At 35.7% G+C, this 24,044-nt stretch overlaps 1 protein-coding gene across 6 annotated transcripts in view; it reads right to left on the bottom strand.

Annotated features, from left to right (window-relative positions):
* Positions 1-3,882: 3,882 nt before the first annotated feature.
* The window catches only part of LOC126968372 (protein lingerer-like), a 53,823-nt gene continuing 33,661 nt past the window's right edge, over positions 3,883-24,044 (bottom strand). For 5 of the 6 annotated variants that reach the window (XM_050813360.1, XM_050813362.1, XM_050813363.1 and 2 more), the window contains exons 20-29: positions 22,911-23,007; positions 20,202-20,344; positions 18,666-18,767; positions 17,247-17,327; positions 15,772-15,895; positions 13,993-14,120; positions 12,499-12,615; positions 10,552-10,584; positions 6,493-6,601; positions 3,883-4,819 (exon numbers count right to left, since the gene is read on the bottom strand). In XM_050813360.1, the coding sequence (XP_050669317.1) occupies positions 6,512-6,601; positions 10,552-10,584; positions 12,499-12,615; positions 13,993-14,120; positions 15,772-15,895; positions 17,247-17,327; positions 18,666-18,767; positions 20,202-20,344; positions 22,911-23,007 (915 nt within the window). In that variant the 3' untranslated portion in view covers positions 3,883-4,819; positions 6,493-6,511. The remainder of the gene's footprint in view (positions 4,820-6,492; positions 6,602-10,551; positions 10,585-12,498; positions 12,616-13,992; positions 14,121-15,771; positions 15,896-17,246; positions 17,328-18,665; positions 18,768-20,201; positions 20,345-22,910; positions 23,008-24,044) is intronic. The other variant, XM_050813365.1, reaches the window with a different exon arrangement.

Below are 24,044 nucleotides of genomic sequence, written 5' to 3'. Positions count from 1 at the left end.
TAAACGGGCTTCGTAGCCCCTCGAAGTCAATACGTATTTTAAACGGAAATTATGTGACGCAACAATGATAACAAATTACTTCGCCAGTAACGGGAGTACAATAATTCAAAGTACGGTAAGTAAGGTACTCATCGTAAGGATTTCTTTGTGTTTCTTATCTATAAGCGGGTAGTAATAAACTTTATATGTGGATGATATATATCATGATACATATAACACTAAACGTATCCGCGTTTCTGTTATCATTTCTTTTCTCAATTGCCTCCCATTATTGTCAATTGAAACAAATTTAAAACGAATTAAAGTCAAAAACCTGTTATTTATGTTTCGGTATGAAAGCCGTTGTAGTTAGTTACTGGACTATTAGAAACCATTACATTAGCTTGAATCTTCCAAATGACAAAAAAATTGTTTATTCATTATATTTTTATTGGCAAGGACGTAGGGTTACAAATTATTCTTAAATTATTATATCTATTCCTTTAAATAAGTTGAGCTATAAAAAAAATTATTGTAAGTATTTTTTTGCGGGTCTTAAATAGTAAACAAATATGGCGAACAGTTAACGAGAGATAGCTCACCATCGATCGAATGAATTTAATGGTTTTAAGCAGTGAACGAAAAGAGTTGGGTAGAAATAATACGACAAATTATTTTATTAATGTTATTACTCGGATACCGATGAAAATTCATCGACTCTTCTGTCGGTGTATCTGTGGTCTATTTAGCTTCGTTTTATCTGCCTTCAATCTCCAATATTTTGTCTTTTTCTTTTTCTGTTTGATGAAATAGCTACTTTAAACAGCCATTTAGTAAGATTAATTTCGAATCGTACTTAGTTCGTAGATGCATTGGATTCGTAACACATTGATAAATAAGTTTACTCATACTACGATCAACTGTAACTCACTCTCATAGCTATTTACTTGGGGCTAAGAACGATAAAGTAAAGGCGAGAACCAATGTGACAATGCTAAGTCTACTTTCCAACTCGCACGATAACAGAAGAAAAAATTACCTACTTATTTTGCCTAGTTAGCTGCCTTAGTGCAATATTTACGTTTTTTTTGATTAATATTAAAGTATTTTTATGCTTCTCCGTGTTTGAGGGGAATTTAACACTGATCAAATAAACAAAAAAAAACTACGTTTAAAAAAAACCTACTTCAAAAACCCAAAAGTGTAAAATAACTTAATAGAGATTTAATTAAATATACCTCTTATGCGAATCTTATACCTTTAATATTGATAAAATACTATTATTTGTATATTCCTATCGATAGGTTTGAAGTCGGTGCCAAGCCAAATGTAATCGCAGGTACCTACACTCGCCACGCGTGACTTTGAGCGGGATAGCTTCGTCTAGAACCAAACACAGGAATCACGAAAATCGGATCATAAATCTCAGAGTAATCGGTGTACATAAATAATAAAAATATCGATCGAATTGAGAACCTCCTCCTTTTCGAAGTCGGTTAAAAAAGGACACATCCCGAGAACCTTTGACCAGCATAACAGCAGCATGCGCGTGGCGGTGAGCGACTGATGTACGAATGCATCCACCGTCTACCTTGAGGATCCCGCGCTCCCGTAGGTATTACTATCGCTCCTGTTCGTACATAAAGCACAGAGTGACACGCACCTGGTTATCCACAAATACAAAGTGAGGTGAGAGAAGTGAGAGGAGATAGCAGGTGCACAAAACCTTACAAAAGCAATTTACTCATCTTGTAATATTTTTGAATAATAAAGTTAAGAATAATATGATTCTTAACAATTCTTTCTAAAAACCAAACTGTCAGCACACAAAATAAAGAGAAATAGATATAAATTAACAGCATTTGATTAAATACCTTTATCTACACCCATGCTTTAAATACTCTATTAAAGATTCTGAACCAGTTAACCAGCCAACATTAAAACACCCAATGTTCTAATAACCATTACATCACCCAAAAGAGTGTTGTGATGTTGTACTGAATTTCATAACAACCCTCCTATGTTTTTTTTTAATCCCTTCATGCGCAAAGAGTTTCAACATACATCCACATTCTTATTGCTCGATGCGTGATATCTGTATGAATTTCAAAAAAATAACATTTTCGTTTAAAGTAGGTTATTATTAGGCCATTTTTCGTCGATATTTTTATTGTTTTGTTTACAAAAAATGAGCGATTCAATACAAAATGTAAATTACTACTAAAATAAATAATTGTTTCATTAATACTTATTTTATTTGTATATAATCAGTAACGAATGATATTAGGTTACTACTAGGACTGGTGGTTTAATGTTAGCAGTAAGCTAACTGTTCCAGAATCTTTTAGAGGATTCATATTCTGGGTGTAGATAAAGTCTTGTATGCAACTGTTGATAATTAGGTATTAAAACACCTATGATACTATTATCACACTCGGCTTCGCCTCGTGAGATAAATCCAAATTCGTGTTTTAATACCAATATTATAACACAATAGTTGCATAAATAACTATTACTTTACTAAAATAATAATATATACAGTGATCAGAGAGGGGTGGAAGACCTGACTGTCAATTAACAAATACAAAGAGGAAAAATAATATAAGCATACGAATGTGGCTTAAACGAGGGAAACGTGGATTATTCTTCAATAGTCCCATGCGACCTTCTTTGTACAATTTTATACCTGCTTATATTCCCTGACCAACTTTCGTTAAATGCCTCTTCTCCCTAATTACTTCCTCCCTTTCTCTGCTTTTGTAAATATCAGTATGTACTTATATTTAATAATTGATGTAATTATAATATATTTTGTGTATGTCCTTTATAGTTCAACAGCATAAATATTTGTTTCAGGTATAAAAAATAAATTAAACTTGTTTCAATCTTTAGCATCGATGTCTTCCATTAAATGGTGGTCTACTTCTACACGATATTGGCAAATTTGTCGTCTACCTTCCACAGAAGCCACAGTAGGAAGAATAGAAAAAGAAATGTAAGCATAAATATAACAATGTCTGTTGTGTGTCTGTCTGTGGTCTGGTTGTTTTGGAATTTATACAAAATATTTTATTATATATTTTGTTTAATTAATAAAACGTCCTGCCTTAAATATGATACAGATATGTTTATATATATATGTTTGAGTAGGTTGAACAGGCACCAGAAGAAGGTTGGTCATTCCAGACGCCAGAGGATGTAAATATCAGTAATAAGAGGCGCGACTGCCTAAGTAAAAATTGAAATTAAGTTGTAGTATGAAACGTGCAGTCATTTGACATAAGTTTGAAATAGTATTAACTACAGTATGGCGATTGGCGACGAAGTATAATCTGGCTAAGTTTGAAAGAGAGTTGCTTAAAAGGTAGTGGATTTGGGCTATCTCCGTTTTTAACAAGATTATAGCCATCACCTGTCAATTAATCAATCAATGACTGCACGTTTCATACAATCGAGTGAATCGCTTTTTTCTTAGACAGCCGCAGCCATTGGCGAAAGAAGACGTGCGTCCGAGATCATTATTATTTACGGTCGTTCCCAATATACTATTTACAGATAGAGATAAATTACTACCTTCTACTGTCAGTAATCTGAAGCTGTCCCAATATACCCGATAAGTCATTCTTATCGCTAGTTCACTGTTGCAATTTCCATACAAACTTTTATCCCTGGTAAGCTATACGTCGTCCCATTGACAGACAGCGTGTACGGATTAGTTGACGTCGATAAGTTTATTGGGACAGAAAAGTTAACGATAGTCACGATTTTTTATCTTAAGTAAGCCCACAACCGGAGATAGACTGAATTTTGAGAATGGCCGTTACAGTACCATACCAGATCGTTGCATTGTGCATAAACACAGACTATATAATCGTAAAGAGGGCATAAAAATAAAAGCACCTGCATGTTTCAATACGTGTATTCTCTCGTAATCAAATGCCCGCTCACAAGCGCCGGCCCGATACAACGTTACATCGGCCGCCTGCGCCATTCTCCACTTTAATACAATTAATATTATGTAATTACAAAACGTCCGTCAACTAAATACAAAATTGTCGGCGCGCATAGCGCACCAAACGCTTACACATATACATATTATATTATATATATTATATGAATACATAGCACTACGGTTAATTTATAGAGAACTCATAATTACTGTAACCTAACGGATCATCTTACGCGTAAATGAGAGGTTCGGAGCGTCGCGCGCTGATAAAATACAAATTAAACACTAACCTAATCTAATCTCGAGTAGAACGCTATATAGAACAAGTGGACGCCCCGACGCGAATACACTACGAATTTAAAGAATATTAACATAATTTTATTAATTCAGTTTGCATTTTAATATACAATCAGTCCGGGTGAGGATTTATATAGACGTGCGGCCGAGCGTGTCGCGTTGGAATAGGAACCGCATCTAATCGCATCCACATATTTTATAATCGCAGAATTTTAAATATACAAATAGCAGGGACAATTTACAACATGGACGCGCAATTCTCACGACGCGCTCGCTCGATAAAATACAATCAAATTAATAAGTGTAAAACATATCGCAACAGAAAACAACACTTGAGAATGTTGCACGCCGGCGTCACTTCCCGCGCTAATTTATTATTATTGGTCAATATAAACACATTTAATTAATTACAAACTAAATAAAACAGCGTTACAAAATGTCGCGCGATCTTGAGCGAGTGACGCGGGCGCGCTACACGAATATGTACACATGCTCGCGCGGCTGTGTGTGTGAACCGGAAATTGACTGTTTGAGTGTGTGTGTGTATGGATGTGGCTTTAGCCCTGTACATGTGAAGTATGACGGCTGCCTTGCCTGAAATTTAAAAAAAAAAACTTAAGTTATTGTGATTTCGATACAACACGTTTTCTAGGAAAGGTCGACCTGGGCCTAATATCCAGGGACTCCCTGGACAGTAGATGTCCTCCCTGCCAGGGAGGCCTTTTTTTGCGACTAGAGGTCAAGGTTAACTTTCACACAACGTCATATTTCACGATAATAATCGCATAATCCTAAAAATAAAAATTAAGATTCACTCATAATACCTTTATTCATTTACTGTATGTGTGAATTGAGACTTCTATCGTACTCAATAACTTTTGTAGTTTTATTTTAGTTAATTTACATTTATGTTTTAGCATAGTCGTGTAACACACGACATATGAGCATCTTTATTAATAGCTGTAAATGTTTCTTGCTACTTCTTCGAATCAAAACTCAACCTTTTTCCGCAGTGGTGGTAATTGATAACCTAAATTAATATTTTTTTATTTTTATTATTAATAAATAAATATAATTGGGTGCAAACGAAAATAATCGTGAAAAATTGCCGTGTGTGTTTATGTCAACAATTACTAGTGTCAACCCCAGATCGAGGCTATATTTAAAGGGGGGCCAAGTCAAAAGTACAAGAGCTTGTATGAAGAAATATACCGTGCAAATATAATTTGTATTCAAGAGAATCAAACGCATTGCAGTGAAGTGACTGCAATGCGTTATTGCTCTGCATTCGTAGCAGCTACATCATCATCTAACATCTAAATATTAGATGATAATGTAGCCGTGAAATTTAAGTAGGCACTGGCTCACCTCAGTTGGATGATATAATTGCTTGCATTGGGAAAACTTGTTTCTTTTTTAATTAATCTATTTAATTATTAACAAATTACAAATAATAACCATAATTCTTGTACATACATAAACTCATCCGAGTTTTACTTTGCACAAAAGGTTGTTGAAATACACAATTTTATTTAAATTTAAAGTGTAATATAAAAAATAAGAAATCACTTAAAGTTACGTACTAATATTAATTATGTAAAAAATAAACAAAAGCATAAGCATTTAGGTGTTAAGAAATACGAACATCACAAACTAAAGAATTTACGACTACCCTCAATATTGAGGGTAGTTTGAGTCCGAGGCCGGTAATATTACCGGCCTCACAAAAAACTTGGTATAAAGTTATACCTGAGCATAAATCAAGAATATTGAAATAGTTTACAAATAGAGATATTGCTTATGATTGGTTTATTCGGACGTATAACGTTTCCCGCGTTTCTCTACAAGGCATCTTGACATTCGAAAAACTTCAGAATTATCATTAACAGTGTAATTGTCAGCGATATCCTACTAATATTATAAATGTGAAAGTTTATATGTCTGGATGTATGTTTGAACTTCTTTAACGCAAAATCTATTTTGATGAAACTTTACAATAATATAGCTTACACACCAGAATAACAAATAGGGTATAATTTATAAAACTATAGTGTGAATTATACAAAATATAAAAGAAGTGTGATTGTTACTAATGAATGCAACTAGTGCCATCTCTTATCAACTAGCAAGCACAAGATCAAAACAACGTTTGCCGGGTCAGCTAGTAGTCAATATTTTGCATATTCTTGGTTTGTTCTTAGATATAATACCTAGTTAATTTGTAAGACTGTAAGAGTCTATTGTGTTACACATGTGGGTATAGTTACCGCGGTGGGTATCGGCGCGCTAGTTGGGCGTCCAGTACGACTGCGGATATCCGGCCGGCTTGTTGGCGCCCGCTGACTTGCCGCCCGTGCGTGTGCCGGACCCGCTCTCCTACACACAGATATAATTAGCTTCACATGTTCACTGCTAACTTATGCTATACCTTTCGAGGACAAGCGGAATTACGGTTAATGCGCCATTATATCTATCGCACACCCTGCCCATTACAATGCAGTGCCGCTCAGGATTTTTTAAAAGCCCCAAAAATTCTGAGCGGCACTACAATTTTGCGCTCGTAACCTTGGAACATAAGATGTTAAGTCTCATTTGCCCAGTGATTTCACTAGCTACGGCGCGCTTCAGACCGAAACACAATAATGTGTACACATTACTGCTTCACGGAGAAATAGGAGCCGTTGTGGTACCCATAATCTAGCCGGCATCCTGTGCAAGGGAGCCTGCCAGTAGTAAAATGTACGTGGTGAGCTGAGCGCCGGGGATCTTACCCCGTACCATAAACGCGCTACTAAGCGTTACCGATAACGAAATATTATAATACCTATGTAGAGCGACAGTCATTGTATTCCATCGGCGTTATACAATACTTTTGTTCATTGACCGTACTTCCACCTGTCCTAAAAACGTACGGTGACACCATTGCTAAGCCTCCTCCGATCTTACCAATAGAACGAAGAATATACAAACTCTTAGTTCTTGGTAAATGTTCTCGATAACATCCACATGGTATTGCCTATTGTTAAGTCCCCATTATATTGTATATCATGAACAATGCTGTTTATACACAAAAAAACTACAATTTGCTTTTATTTCAACTGAGAGTTTTCTTTCTTCGTTCTATGGTACTAGTGGCACAATTTGAAGGCCGTTTTGATATTTTAAAATTTAGAGATTCAATATATTATGTCAAATAGTTATCGAACTATAATTATACTGACAATAAGCCTCAAAAAGACCCTCATTGAGTTATACCGGTATTTCAATAGGCATGATGACAGTATTAAATAAGATTCATTAAAAATATTTAATAATAGAATGAAAAACAATAGCTAGTAAGAATAAAAAAAGATGGTTTTAGAAAAACGTTATGACATAAAAATATAAAACCGGCATTTGGCATACCAACTAAAACCCCAATCAGAGTTAATAACGTCACTAAGCAGTGACGTCATAAGCCGGCGCCGTCACACGTATTACGAGCAATTTCGCGGGCAATTCAAAACTAGTTACAACAAAAATGAAATAATTTAGTATTTTTAGCAAATAGTAGACGTGTACCGAAATTACTTCTTAGACTGTCTTCAAGCCCATTATACTTACAATGGAGGCGATTTACATACTCTGGCAATACATTCGTATCTTTACAAATACATTGAAACCAGACGTGGTTATTACCCTAGCGGAAATCAAACCCTTGCAAAGCATTCATACTATTCGCAAAACGGATTCGTCAAACAGATGTAAACGGATTATATCACTGTTTAGTTTTTTATACATCCACAAGTCTCCGAAACGTCCGTATGTATAGATACAAAATTAAACAGCGATATAGTCCATACAAGCATATTAATGTTATAAAGGTGCATATTGTGCTTAAACCACACACAGCCCAATAGGGTAAATAGGACCGCCTACCGTACATAAAACTAGTAACCGTAATTTAAGAACTATACATAACTTTTAAAGATTTATCGAACTTTATCATTATAATTATTACAATTTATATAAGGAAAACAGTTACCTTGGTAGTCATACTCCTTATGGTTTTTGGGAAGTATTTAAATTTATAGTTCTTTCGCGATAATATAGAGAAAATAAGAGATAATTATTATTAACGATGCGATTTATTTTTATTTACGCATTATTTCGATTATCATTAAGATATCGTTTTTCTTTACCGTATGGGGCTGCATGTTCAACATAAATTAAAATATAAAAACGGCATTCATTTCATTCAAGCGTTGTGATTAGTAATTAGAACTTATTGAGCCCAGTACAAATGGTGGAACGACATAACAAAAGGGTAACCATTTTTTTACCTTGCCCACGATTATTTTTCCACGAAAGACAAACAACAGAAGTTGTGGTAAGTTTATAATATCTTCACTTACATTCAAGTTGTGATACATTACTTCATAGGGAATGTCTCGGATGTGAATAACTTTCATTATGTGGCCAACTCGGAAGTTACAAAAAAAACTCTTTCTTTTTTATTCGTGATTTGTAAGTGAATTTACATAGTCGTGAACACCGTGTGAATATTTGTAGGGTAATAAAAAAACCTGTATGATATCCCTCAGTAGAGAGAGGCTCCAGAGCATTTGCTAATGCTCTATTTTGTAGTAGAGCATTCAGAGTAAGTCAATATCCAGTCCACTGAAGATACTACACCAGAGGAAAAAGAAACCCGTTGCTGCCTACAGTAAATACATTTATAACAACAGATCATTCTAAGCAATTGTGTAGTACAATTGAGTAGACTCAAAAACTACTTGAGAGCTATTTTAAAAATTATTTAACCAGTAGACCAGTAGTTTTGTTTAAATAAATGCTTGTGATAGCAACCAGTAGACTGTGAACATAGTAGGCAATGCTAATTTACAACTTTTACTGTTTTTTAAAGCATGTTACATGTATTACAATTTTACCTACCTAACCTATGAAATCAGCGTGGATAAATCAGGGGCGAGAGAGTAAATCATACAAAGTAGTTGTTTGTATGTAAATGCGTGCGGACGCATAATTCCACCATTTGAACTCAGCCTAAAGTCACAACATACGATACTGCATTATACTAGTTTTCATGCAAGGCGGTCGCATAATTTATTAAAATATAAAGGCATTCATAGTTACGATCGAAGTATTCTTATTGAGTGTCATAATAAATACACAATATGTAATTAATCTAGTCTTCTCTATCATTGATCTATTGTAATGATACAAGAAGGTGACCAAAAAAAAGTTTTTTTTACAAAAGCACTTCGTAATAGCTTTTTATGGCACGTTTGGGAACAAATTTACGATGAGGGCGCACAGCGAAATCCTTTTACAACACGGAGAAATTTGTCGAAAAATATCCCTCTAGTATATAGTATGAACATCTATTGAGATCTGGCAAATGACACTGTTAATACATAACAACAGATAGCTATTGTTACCAAGACGTCAGAGTACAATTACTTATGTTGCTGCATTAATATGGCGAAGTCGATTTGCGTTGACAACTAGAAGTCAAGACAAGCAGTCTAAATGGGCGATATCGTATACAATTAATTGAATTTGCTAAAAAAGTACCTATAGCTTATTTTTATTGTAAATACACACATATAATTTTATGTATGTTCCTATTTCTTTTTTTGATAACAGATTTCTATGAGTATATTTATACAATTTGTAATAATATATTATATAAAAGCATGCATATGTGCAAGTCGAGACACATAACACACATGCCACTTATGTACATAAACTAAAATAAATATATATCTTCTGTTAAAACGGTGCAGTTACATGTAAATAAAATACAGCATACTGTGCGGCTCAAATTGTAATCTGATAAACATACAGGGAGAAAAAAAAAATATGAGAAGATATAATCTGAAAATTTTTCAGTGATACTAAATAACGGTTAATCAACGCCACTTAAGCGCTCAAAGGTATTTTCAGGTGTGACATATTGTATTAAAGCAAAAAAAAATTATCTTATGTATCCAGTGTCTTTGGGTCACAAGCCGAAGGGATTTTCGAATTTGGTATTGCCAGAAAGAACGGAACAATTGAATCTTGCAATCAATTTTTATACAAATTACTAAGAAATTATACTTAATCGATTCATGCATATCTTCTTCATGTCAATTTTAATCATACCAAATCTCGAATACTTCTGTGCCTGTTGCATATTAATAATAGATTATCAAATTGTTCCATTACTGACTACAACCAACAAAAGAGAGGTATGATTTATAGATTACAAGCGGAGCCACACAAGCAGTCGGACACACAGACAGCAGTGCTCTATGTAGATTTGATAACGGATCACTCACCCGCCTATGACTACTGTTCACCCGTACATCCATCTACAAACGAAAAGCAAACTCTAAGTAAATGTGTTTCAATCAATCCATGTCCTATCTCCTTCCATGCATGTGTGGGTTGTGTGCTGTCTCGTGACATATGTAACATGTTCTAATAAAACAATTATTAAATGCAAACAAATCTTCATAATGTGGGCTATCCATTATCTCAAAATATTTAGGCACTTTTGCAAGCCCCTTGATGATGGATCAACCCAGTCAACTGTCACTTACAACAGGCACGAAATATTGGCAGCTCATTGAAAGCCCACATCACAGAGGATATTCCTTGAATGACAATTTAGGTGAAGTTAATAACGTGAGTGCATAAAAAATGCAATTCAATAGGGAATATGCATCTATTTTCTTTGAATAGCTGTAGCGCCCACAAAGTAAATTAAAGTATTTAAAATAGCCAAGTTATGTGGACACAACTTTTGGCATGATTGGACCCTGAGGCATGTACTATGATAACATCATAGTACAAACAAGGCGAGAGGATTAATTCTAAATTTATATTAATCATTACTTTTACGTTAAATTCGCTCTGACAAATAGCGCTATACACATGTTTGAGTATTCCACAATTTTTGCAAGTTTCACAAATTAATTTCTTGCTGAAAATAAAATAATTATGACCAAAAAAAATATTGCTACAGGCTTAATTTTGTCATTAACATTATTAGAAAAATATTTGAGTCTTCTAATGCAATGCATATACCCTATTAGTTACTATAACGCAACACTTTTATAAACTATGATGAATTCTTAAATTTTATATAAATGTAATGTTACAAGCCTTTTAAGTGTTCCAGTGCTATAAAATTTTCTTTCTGCTTCTAAATTCTTACTTGATTTTAGAAATATTTATATAGAAAGTACGCATGGCAAACATTGCAGATATAACTTATTATTATATGGTAATATCACTGATAAGGCTATTTAATTGAAAACATTTAATACATAACAAATCATATACTATGTATAATAGTTCGCGGAAAAAATCTTTTCGCATATAGTTAGTATAATTAAACCATTTGGCTGTTCTCATTGTATCTAGCTGGTTTTCTTGACATTAAAAAGGTAACATTAAAAGAAAATAAACAAATAGGGATTAAACTCTGTGGAATAACATACAGTAAATCGAGTGGAATGTTTGATTTTAATCACCTGCTTTTAATTTTAAAGTGCTCTCCCTGTACCCTTCTCGAAACCTGCTCAATATTTTTGCTAACAATACCCGCAACCTTCACAAACAACTTGTTATATAACTTGTTATAATAATCTATTTGAAAAAAATGTTTTGAGTATTCATATAAAATGCGAAAAAACTTTTCCCCCAACCTTTTATGTTGTTTGTGTGTGTAATCCATGATAAGAAGAACATAAGTTTGAAAATAGTACTAAATAATATCTAAATATTCTCTCAGTCTTTTGATTTTATGTTGTCTTTTGATTTTATGTTAATTTTATATTTTTGACTTTGACTTATTGTATCTTACATCGAAGATGTATGAAAAGAATAAATGTAGGATTTCTTTGTTGCACTCAACTTAAGACCTGATCACATATTGTGTGGTTGATAGATCATAAATCATTGAACAGTTTTCTTGAATTAGTTTTATTTGTTGCTGCTATTAGTTATATCTGCCATTTAAAATATTTAGTGACAACCTCTATCTCTCTTTGTCCCTCGATCTTCTCTCTAGTCGCTGTTTTTTTTTATTAATTTAATGCATATTATGTAATACAAATAATATAATATTATGATTTAAGCATTGTAATGTCATTAGTCTCCATATAAATTGTATGTCTCCATATAGTGTTCAAAGAACAGTTTTGTTTGTGTGTATGCCTGTGTGTGTGTGTGTGTGTGTGTGTGTGCCTGTGTGTGTACACGTGTTCACGCGGCATCACCTGATGCTGTGGCGGGTGGTGGTGCGGGTGGTGATGAGGCGGCGCCGGGATGTAGAGGTGCGAGGCGGCGCCGAAGGGCGGGGGGGTGCCGCTGTGGAACCCGGCTTTCTCGTAACTCTGGAATCATACCGCACATAGTCATTACATTATACAGTGAGGCGATAAGAGAAAGACAGTACTTACCAATATACTGAGATGAAAAGACCCACTCAAATGGACGGCAGATCAAAGTGTTTGCAAACTGTCCAGAGACATAATAGGAAGACCCTATAGGTGTAAACCCTATAGGTGTAAAGATGAAATTAAGAAGACAGTGGCAATACACGTTACAAAAAGTGACAAAAAGTGGCTTTCCTATGAGGCAAACTAATATTACTTATCCTATTCAAAGAACAGACACTGAACGAAAGTCACATCATAGATTTGTGTGATGACATCTGCATCAGAAATTCGAGTGATGCGTTCAAAATGTCCCACGTTTTTTTATTGTGTTGTTACTGTCCTTTTTGGCAATTTCATGAAGACTTTTACTTTTGCGAGTATTGTCTATTTCTTATATCGAGGTCTCTCGAAAGAACATACTAATTTATTTCTGCACTGGTCGATATATCATTAAAATTTAAAATGCAGAAGAAAAAATGTAGGAAAAAACACATAGCCACATAGGGGGACACTTGCTGTTAGTCGGGCGGAACCATCGACAACGCCCTGTATGATGTAGCACTACAAATTAAATTTGAACTAAAATTTATGCGTGATGCGGAACTCAAAGCTAAGACCTCTCTGGTTCGATCCGAGCGCTCTTTCTAAGCTGAGCCAACCTTTCGTGTACGCGTGGGTCGTAAATTTTGATATGTGTAGTTCAACTCTCAGGTTGTGGCTACATCTTCGAGATCTAGTTTACAGTTAATAATCTGCTCAACCCCAATAGTTGCATATTTGGATATTGACTTGAGATGTCGCTCTTTTAAATCTAAACATTTTGTTATTTTAAAGCGATAACCCTTCATTCTGGGATGAATTATACAAATAAGGAATAATTTTGGTTACAAATTTAATTTATATAAGTAATCATAGAGGTAAGAGTTCATCATAATCATCATCATCAGCCGAAAAACGTCCACTGCTGGACAAAGGCCTCCCCCAAAGATTTCCATGATGATCGGTCCTGTGCTGCCCTCATCCAACGTATTCCGCCGATCTTCACCAGATCGTCGGTCCATCTTGTGGGGGGACTACCAACACTGCATTTTCCGATACATGGTCACCATTCGACGAGTTACTGCCCCGACGGCCATCTGTTCGTCGAACTATGTGCCCTGCCCTATGCATATGTGATATGTCAGTAACTTTGGTTCTCCTATGGATCTCCTCATTACTGATTCATTCTCGCAGGGAAACTCCGAGCATAGCCCCAAAGTGAGGGTTATCACTTTAAAATTGTTTGTCAACGCCCAGTGAGTAAACTGGTTACTGAGTTGCGAGCGCACTCACATTCAGCTTGTTGATAGCGACATGCGGCTTGTATATCGCGTTGTTAATGTCGGGCGTGTGCGCGGGAGCTGCCTTGCCCGCGCTGTTGGCCGCACCCGTGTACCCGCCGCCTGCGCCCGAGCCTGCTCCTGAAACGTGTGTGAACCAGTATAATATTTTATCTACACCCATGCTTTAAATCCTCTATTAAAGATTCTAAAACAGTTAGCTTATTGCTAACATTAAAACACCCAATGTCCTAATAACCATTACATCATCCAAACAAGAGTTGAAATGAAATTCAGTACAACATTACAGCATGTAATGGTAATTAGCAGTAAGCTAGCTGTTTCAGAATCTTTTATAGAGGATTCATATTATGGGTGTAGATAAAGTCTTGTATGCAACTGTTGATAATTAGGTATTAAAACACTCATGTGATACTATTATCACTAGTCACATAAATCCACATTCGTGTTTTAATAACCCTTATTACAAAACAGTTGCATAAATAACTATTAGCACGGAGGGTGACTGAAAAGGTGCCATCCATAAATTACGTCACACGTTAAGGGGGAGGGAGGACGTTAACAAAGGGTGGCATTGTGTGACAAGGGGCGGGGAGGGGTTTTTGTGACTTCACATTTAAAAAAATATTTTATATCTAAGTATTACAACACCAAATTTAAACTACATTCCTTATGAACTTGCAAATATAATAAACATTTTTTATGTTTTATTTTCATCCCTTTGTTTGATTCAATATTGATTTTATTGAAATTTAAATTAAATGGATAGAAAAATAATTTTGGAACACTAGTTTTAATCTAATATATTTCTAAATGTAAAATTGCGAAACATTTGACATCCCACTAGGTTAGGACGGGTCTCACCAGTGTTACAAGTATAGGAGAGGAATAAAACATACTGACATTCGTGTGACATTATTTTTAAATGGCTCCAAATGACACGATTCGAGAATATAATTAATTGTCCATGATTGTATTGTAAAAGCCCAGCAGATGGATAATACAACTTCGGATGAACTCTGCAGTTTGCATTACATACTTTATAATAATTTAAAGTGTTTGAGTAAAATGCGTTATAGTCAAAAGACAATAAACAGTATCTATCACTCAGCCCTTGAATTTAAAACTGAAAATTTTATTATATTGAATCTTTTAGAAATAAGTCAGAAGACCAGATAATCAACAGGTGTCAATTGGAGTGGCAATATGATCGGAATGGTGACACAATATCACACTTGACTTAACGCAAAGCGAAACAAATGCGATCACATCGTAGGTATGCCATCTCCCAGCACGTAAATGGAATGTATGAAATTTTTCTATAATAATTATACAGGAATCTTCATAATCGTAACATAAAAGCACAAATATATATGGCCATAGATTATTTATATGTCTAGATAGAGCCTCTTGCTACTATAGTGCGCGCGGAAGGGCTAGTCACCTTATGTATGTGTCACGTATGGGGAGACAGAGACGGGGGAGGGCGCGATTTACAAGACCCACGAGACATCGACGGCAGAATGAGCTAGCTTGATATTTGTCTACATCCCCCGCCCTGCCGCTCACATACCTCAGGCGGTGACTAGCGCTTCCGCGCACACTATAGAAAACCTATGAATACAGGCCAGGTTTATTATTATAGTGTACGTGACAAGCTATGTCTTACACTTGCGATTTGTATGTAACTTTGTGTTGGTGTGCGTGCATTACTCAAAATTGAAATTAACTGTCGGCCTTAATTTTTGTCGACGTTTTCACATCTGCTCACCCTGCTTGTACGTGTCGTCGTAAGGCGGCTGCTGCTGCGAGTAGGCCGCCACCTTGCCCGCGCCCGACACTCCGCCCACTCCTCCCACTCCGCCCACTCCGCCCACATTGGATCCACCGCCGTACTGGAAATATATATTACAACTAATCGATTGAACTTTGGAACGAGACGAGCTGGATGCTTTAGCTCATGGAAATAGATACGCACAGTGCCACTCGGGACTCTTGAAAGACCCAAAAATTCTGAGCGGCACTACAATTATTGCGCTCGTCACATTGAGACATAAGATGTTAAATCTCATTTGCCCAGTTATTTCACTGGCTCCGGCGCCCTAATGTTTCTACATTACTACTTCCCGGTAGAAATAGGCGACGTTGTGGTACCCGTAAACTAGCCGACATCCTGTGCAAAGAAGGCCAAAGGGAGGACCACTGGTAAACTAATTTGAACTCTCAAACCCCGATTTCACCATTGAAATAAAACATGATTAGAAAGAACGCTATGATTTAATCTTACGCCTGTACACGAGTTTACAGATCTAATTCTGATTTCACCAACACAAACTAAACGCAGTCAAAATCACGTTTAAATGCCGACCGCCGAATTTTGGGCGTTCAAAATATTTGATCGCGATCAATAGCTGTCACTGTCGTTACCGTAATAGCAACATTGACATTTAACAATTCTGTATTATGTTCAAACTTATTGATGACAGTTTTGACAGGTATTTGATACATTCTATTATGTATGACATGTAAACTCGATTTACGTCAACACGATCAAAATGTATTGGTGTAAAAGTACGGTGAAATCGCTGTGTTTAATCGAAATCAAGACCGGCATTTGATTTTTTTTACAAAAACCTGAGTTTTATTGACCTCAGTTTGAAGTGTCATTGATGAAATCGGAAATAACTAAGGTTGTTGTTTAGGGTTAATCTATAAAAAAATTATAATTCAAATCCGCATGAATGTTAACTATATATCGTGTAATCTGAATCAGCGAAGCATATCATTCATTCACACACACTGATAAACAATCCCCGTCCTGTTTCACAGTGTACATGTAAAATTATGAATAGGCTTCATGAAACTCATCTATCGAATAAGTACATTATTTGCATTTCAAAATATATAAATAGTGTTAACAAGTACATAAAGCGTATTATAAGGGTTGATCTAGTAACAAATAGTAGATTTATATGCCAGATATATCAGGACTTATGAACTAAAAGCCTGCCTTTGGTGCCTTACTTCCTTAATACTCCAAGCCCTTTATACTTTACAGCATTAATTTGTTAATTAAATCAGTATCAAAGAAGTTGTTTAGGTTGTAATTTTTGAGCTAAAATTTAAAACTACTTAAAATTGCATTACCTTTTGAACATATGCAAAAGAACAATTTAATTCATAAATCAGTCAAAGTCGAAAATAATTTAAGATAATACGATAAATACAATTCTATTTAACACTAACCGTTGGATAGACTCCATACTGGTATGTTGTAGGTGGTGGTTGATAGTAGAACGCGTAGCCAGGTGGTAACGCCGCTGGTACCTAATACAGAAAAACAATACAAATTTAAATTAATGAGTACAAATAATATATAATTATTGTTATAATTTACATATTTCATAATAAACAGTGGTTCACTTAGGTAATTTAATTTTAAGGATTATTTCTCTAAGTGATCAACTGTAAATATTTCCGTTTTCATTCTTTTGAAAAGTTTATCAGTACGAATTATAGAAAGTATAAATATATACTTATATATTTATACCTTCATAATATATAGGCATAAATATATAAAGGTATAAATTATATAATTATACAAGGGCTTTGGACGCTTAAATGATATGTTTTCATAAATTTACACAAATAACGTACATAACCATTCAAAAGACATATATGTAACAATAAGTACGATTTGACAATGTTCCTTTAATTATTTATTTATATCATAAAATCTACAGCACATTATAACCATCACTTATTATTAGTAAATTTATGTTATATCGGTAAAACAACAAAAAATATTAAATTCATAAAACTTTCTTGAGACATTCAAACGTTATTTATTAATACGGCTTTACTCACGGTTTATCGGTTTGGGTACCGACTACCTTTGGATCATTCGGAGGTCATTCATCAGGCTGAGTGGAGTGGGTTCGCGAAAACATAAGATTGTTGAAACGGAACGCAACATAAGTACCAGACCCACCGAACACATCCGCAATGTTCGCAAATTGGATAGCAACAATTCGGCAGTGGTAGAGCATGCGCTCAAATCCGACATCTCACATTATGCTAGGTTCGATAAGTTGAAAGTATGGGCCCGCGATAAGAACTTTGGGTCTCACTAGATTCTGGCAGCCATAGAAATCGACCGCCGACCTAATTGTAATAGGGACAAGGGTTCAGCTCTGCCACCTACTTGGAAACTCGTGCCGATGAACACGTAGTGGACATTGTGAGTACATTTTGTGCACCCGTGAACACCCATCGTGACATAGAGTCAGTGATACCGTGCTCGAATTCACCACCGACGCACTCCACGCCCCCGCTCTGTTAAGCCGCGCACTACGAGCACAAGTCGGGATCCCACTACACTCACCCTGATGAAAGACCTCAGAATGGTCCGAAACTAGTCGAATAAACTGTGAATAAAGCCGTGATAATAAATAAAAAAAATATCTTAAATTCTTAAATTTAAATAGAATAATCTAAACATTAATATATGTAAGAAACATTACATCTTTATACTATTAGTATCTAAAAGCCGTGGTTAACTTAATATGCGAAGACATGTAAATGGTTTTCTTTATTTACATAGCTGCATATATATAGTTTTAATGTGCTGTTTGTCTTCAAAATAAAGTAAAAAGGAGGATATACTTGTTGAGGTGACGCTGCATCAGTCCTGGGGAAGCGATCAGCGGCGCTCAGTCCAAATGCGCCGGCGTCACGTCCGCCGTAGCCCACCTCGTAGTAGCCGCCCTGCGACAACACAATAACTATATTAACTTATAGGTTAAGGTCTCCGATAGTCTCTGGCTGTTACACAACATATAAAAACAGGCCAGATTTAATACTTGTGTGCGTGACAAGCTACGTCTTACACTCGCAATTTGTATGACTATGTGTTAGTGTGCGTGAATTGCTCAAAGTAGAAATTAGTTTTAAACTCAATTTTTTTCGACGTTTCTAGTTTACATATGCTTTAGTCTGTAGTTAGCCTTATCTGTCATAAAAAATATTTTCAATTGAATCGAGCCTTATCTGTCATAAAAAATATTTTCAATTGAATTGAGTTATCTCCTATTTTCTTGCCGAATATTTCATCGTGTATATACTTGTGCACATGATACTTCAACCAAAATTTTACTTTCTTGTACTTACAAGTTTCATATGCGTATTACTTGCCTATTCGTGTATCAACTTTGATACACGAAACACAAATTATTTACTTACAGAATCTTGAAAGTTTTGTCGAGCAACTTGTTTCTATCAATAATAATTGGCGATTTTTTAATTAAGAAAATAATTAAGCACTTAAGAAATTAAATTAAAAAAAAAAACTTAAATATCAGCATATCAGCAACAGTTTAACAAATTGTTAGTGTTGTGTGGATGAGCAATATGAATGTCGTCGGATTTTCATTTAAGGTATTGTGATGACCTGACTCCGCATAAACCACACATTATCACTATTGTTACTTGCTAGCATTGATTGAAAACCAATGCTCCGAACAGTGATTTATATATTAAATTGTTGTCAATATACTAATTGTACTTGAAAATATAGAGCTCTGAAGGAAGGATAATAATTTATTGTATATTTGTGTCCAAGTGGAAACTAGGAAGGAATAATTAAAAAAGTTAACTACAAATTGATCTAAATATTGCTCACAGTAATTGTTGAACATTCCCTTAAGGGCTATATTTCACCGGTATACCACGGTGGGGCATCCAGTTGAGCCAACATGGTATCCAGAAGCTACCAAAATAGACACTATACAGACACCAGAGTCAAGACTCGTCCGAGCTGGTCGCGCCACCGAATTGGTTGTGTAACCAAACGGACACCAGGTGAGTGGCACTCCATTGTGCTGTATACATTTTGATTGTAGTGGTGACTGGTTGCGCCACCGTGGGGCCCTAACGGCCGTTCCCAATATACTATCTACAGATAGAGATAAATTACTACCTTCTACCGTCCCAATACACCCTTTAAGTCATTCATATCGCCTTATATTGCGACGCGTGAATTGCAATTTCACTATTTTTCTATCGCTGGGAAACTACACGTCGTCCCATTGACAGACAGCGTAGACGGATAAGGTGAGTTACCATCGATAAGTTGGGACAGAAAAGTCAAGTAGGCCACAACAGACGATAGAGTGAAGCAAGCGGGTACGTGAGTGTGAGTACCATGTGGTGCGGCAGCGTGCTCCTCATGAGCTGCTCGTCGTAGTAGGCGCCGCCGTACAGCGCACCCGCCGCGTAGCCCGCGCCCGAAGCAGCGGCCCCCGCGCTCGCCGTAGTCGACACGCCGCTGTTCACGTTGCCGCTCACTGACACAGTACAAATACAACATCAACACTATATTCGCTGGCACCGTGGGTAAATGGGATAGCGATAGTCTGTGGCGTGTTATGTTTTCAATAGGCAACAACGTCACATTTTTTAATAATACCAAACAAAATAAAATACCAAATCACTCAATGACGTGATATTAATAATAATATTGACACACTTTTACACAAATTTTCTTGCTCCAAACTAGGCATAGCCTGTACTATGGGTACAAGAAAACGATATATTTAATACATTATACTTACTAAAACATACATAAATAAATATATAAACATCCATGACCCGGAAAAAAACAAACATATTCATCATATAAATGATTGCACCTAACAGGATTCGAACCCGGGACCTCTAGCTTAGTAGTCAGGATCACTAACCATTCGGTTATATGGTAGGGATAGTCTGTGGCGTGTTATGTTTTCATGTTTTCGTTCTGGATAATTAGAACAACGCAATAGACAAAAACGTCACATATTCTTATTAATAATAACTGAATTCATATCAAATCACTCAATTACGTATTAACATTCAGAATTTATTCAATTAGAATTTACATTAAATTGTATTGCACCATGACAACCATTGTATGTTGTAAGCCTATGAACCCGACAAAAAAAATTTTATATGCAAAAGGTCTAAGCAGATACTGTGTGTTAGTTTAGTGACGCATCTATTGTTCATCTTCTACCTACGTATTAAAACAATACAGTGTAGACTATAGGGCTATATACACCTATACCCCACTAGATTTTACTTAGCATAAATTATTATTATAATTGTAATATGACCCCTCTTTTACTATCGAACCTAATTTTGTTGATGGGAAGGTATATTTTCTTATAAATTCCAACTAAATGAAGTTGGGATCAATTCTACTTTAATTCCAAACAAATAAACGCCGCTATCTAGAAACAAGTGTTTTTGTCCAAAGTCAGTCAAAGACCGCGCCTACTATAATAAACGCTAAACATGGCCATCTCAGGTTATCAACTGTAAAGTAGATCCTCGAACGGTTAGCTCAGTTGGTTAGAGCACCGGCACGTAACGCCGAAGGTCGTGGGTTCGAGTCCAGCATCGTTCATAAAATTTTGTTGTTTTTCAAATTTTATTTGTGTATTAATCCTAGAAGTGAGGGTTATCACTTTAAAAACATAACAAATTGATTAATAAAATATATTGATTAGACGTTACTGTGCGGAAATGATTTAAGTTTTCTTTAGTGTTAATTCCGCCAATATTTGTTTTTAAAACAATTCGACGCGTGTTTCGCCTCTACACGAGGCATCCTCAGGACGTGTTGTCTCGCCAAAATCTGGCACGAGACTGAATCAAATGAGCCGGAAGCCGCTATTTTATACCCACGTCCCATTCAATGACGCGCTGTGATTGGTCGGCTGTTGTGACGTATTACCCCCGAAAGAGACACGTAACAAAGGTGATGGGACTAAATTTGTTTGTTCATTCAACATGTTTCATGTTGATTGAACTATTGAAATATTGGCGGAATTAACACTAAAGAAAACTTAAATCATTTGTATAAATTGATTAATAAAAATATTATCTCAAAACCCTATTTTAGAATTTACGTGACAACATCTGGTTTGAGGTAATTTTTTTCACTTACCTACCTGCAAATAAATATAAAACATACAATTTCACTTTACTGCACACGTTAAAAACAAAATTGTCAACAAATTTAACTGAGATCGTGGCAGCCCCGCTGAGACTAGTATGAAGATGAGATTTGATTTTTTAACTGTTGTATCTGAGAGTGCAGTTTTTTTGCCAGAAACTGGATGATAGAAAAAAATCACAGGTAAATTAGCCAAATAGGGCTGCATGGATTGTTTAATTTAAAAAAAAATTAACGTGTTTTAAAACTGCGGGTAGCGGTAATCTTAAATTTAGGTATAGAAGTACCCAGGCCCAATCTACTATCGATTTTTCATGGGTACCTCCGTACCCAAGCGCACGTGATTGTTATAGTATAGTATTTCAGATCGATGAAATCAAATCATCCATAGCCTTCTATTACTATACGTAAACGTATTATTAACGTAGTGGACGCCGCGAGTTTGCTTAATTCATGCCGATCAGAAACGGAGCCTATTGGAAAGAAAGCTCTGACAGAATGTCTACTGAAAAAAGAAAATATGCATTTTCCTTCACATCATAATACGAAATATGATCTCAGATATTACCACAAATAAATTTCATTCTCTAACCTTATTTTGGATATTAATATTATTTTGTATGTAAGTGCAATGTACTAGCTGTCCGCTTCAAATTTCGATTAAGATGGCCGTTACCTGTGTCTATCTATCACGAATGTCTACCAGGCGTGCTTGTGTGTTTTCATCAAAAAAAAAGCCCACGAGTTTGTGGCGTCCATTCTTCTCAGGTATGAGGCATTCCTTTTGGAATGAGTGTTAGTTTTTGACTGACAAGTGATGTCACATCCTATTTTGTATAAAAATATTTGAATTTGTATGTATGTATCAGCTTGTGTTGTGTACGTAATATAGTTGGGTTGGCAGCGTGACTCACCCGTGGTGGTGACGGCTGGTTTGGCCGTGGTCTGTTGGTGCTGCGTGGTGGGCGCCGTGTGCGCGGTCGTGACGCTCACGCCACTCGTACTGTCGTACTGGAAATTCAATATTATACGTTAATATTTGTATCTTAGACAATTTATACGTCTAGATAGTCTCTTGCAAACTCTCTCTCTAAAAACAGGCCAGGTTTATTAGTTTAGTGTGTATAACGATAAAAACTGTGACAGTTAAAGATCTCGCGAATAGAGGTTATCTTAGTAACTAGTTGTTATTAGGATTCGTTCTCCAATGTTCATGTGTGAATTATGAACCACTGTTTAAGTGAAGGCTGGTATGCAGGATCCTAATTTTCAAAGATTGTTGCGATTTCATTTGTACGGGCCAACGCACGTACATTTGTAATTTCAGCGCATTTACACCACATGCATTAATTTAAGTTATTTAGACAGTTAGTTCGTCATCGGTTATCAATCACGCCGCGCATAACTCATGTAGATCTAATTTTAGAATTTTTCAGTTTATTTTATCTTTTTATCAATATATCATTTTTACAGCTATCAAAAGACTTTTACTTCTCTTGGACTTCTCATTAAAGGTGTAACTCATACAATATTGATGATTGTTTGCAGATGCTTTAAAAAGGATCTTAAGGCTGTGAACAGTTGTGTGGTAAAACAATGTTCAGTTTTTTCCATGTTCATGAATTTTTTTGGGAGGATTCTGAGTCAATCCGCGCTCTGAGCGTACAATGGTGTGCCGTGAAATATCAACGAATGTGACTGTAGAAGACTCAAAATACCTACCACGGCCTGTATCATGCTGTGATGTCTTTTGTTTATATTTCTAAGCCTAAAGATCTATAGACCGTACTTCGACTTTGCTCAGACTTTACTCACATAAAACTTAGCTAAGTGTGATAAAACGCGAACATGACTTTTACATTGGACTGTCTTAGTTTATACAAATGATTTAAGTGTTCTTTAGTGTTAATTCCAAATTAAAATAATTAATTAAGACTCACTCGTCACAATGTCTCGTGCCAGATTTTGGCGAGACAACACGTCCTGAGGATGCCTCGTGTAGAGGCGAAACACGTGCCGAATTGTTTAAAAACGAATTGGCGGAATTA

The sequence above is a fragment of the Leptidea sinapis genome, chromosome 15 (assembly GCF_905404315.1).
Source record: "Leptidea sinapis chromosome 15, ilLepSina1.1, whole genome shotgun sequence".
Lineage (NCBI taxonomy): Eukaryota > Metazoa > Arthropoda > Insecta > Lepidoptera > Pieridae > Leptidea > Leptidea sinapis.
Note: the sequence above shows the minus strand (reverse complement) of the source record. Positions and strands in the feature narration are given on the sequence as shown.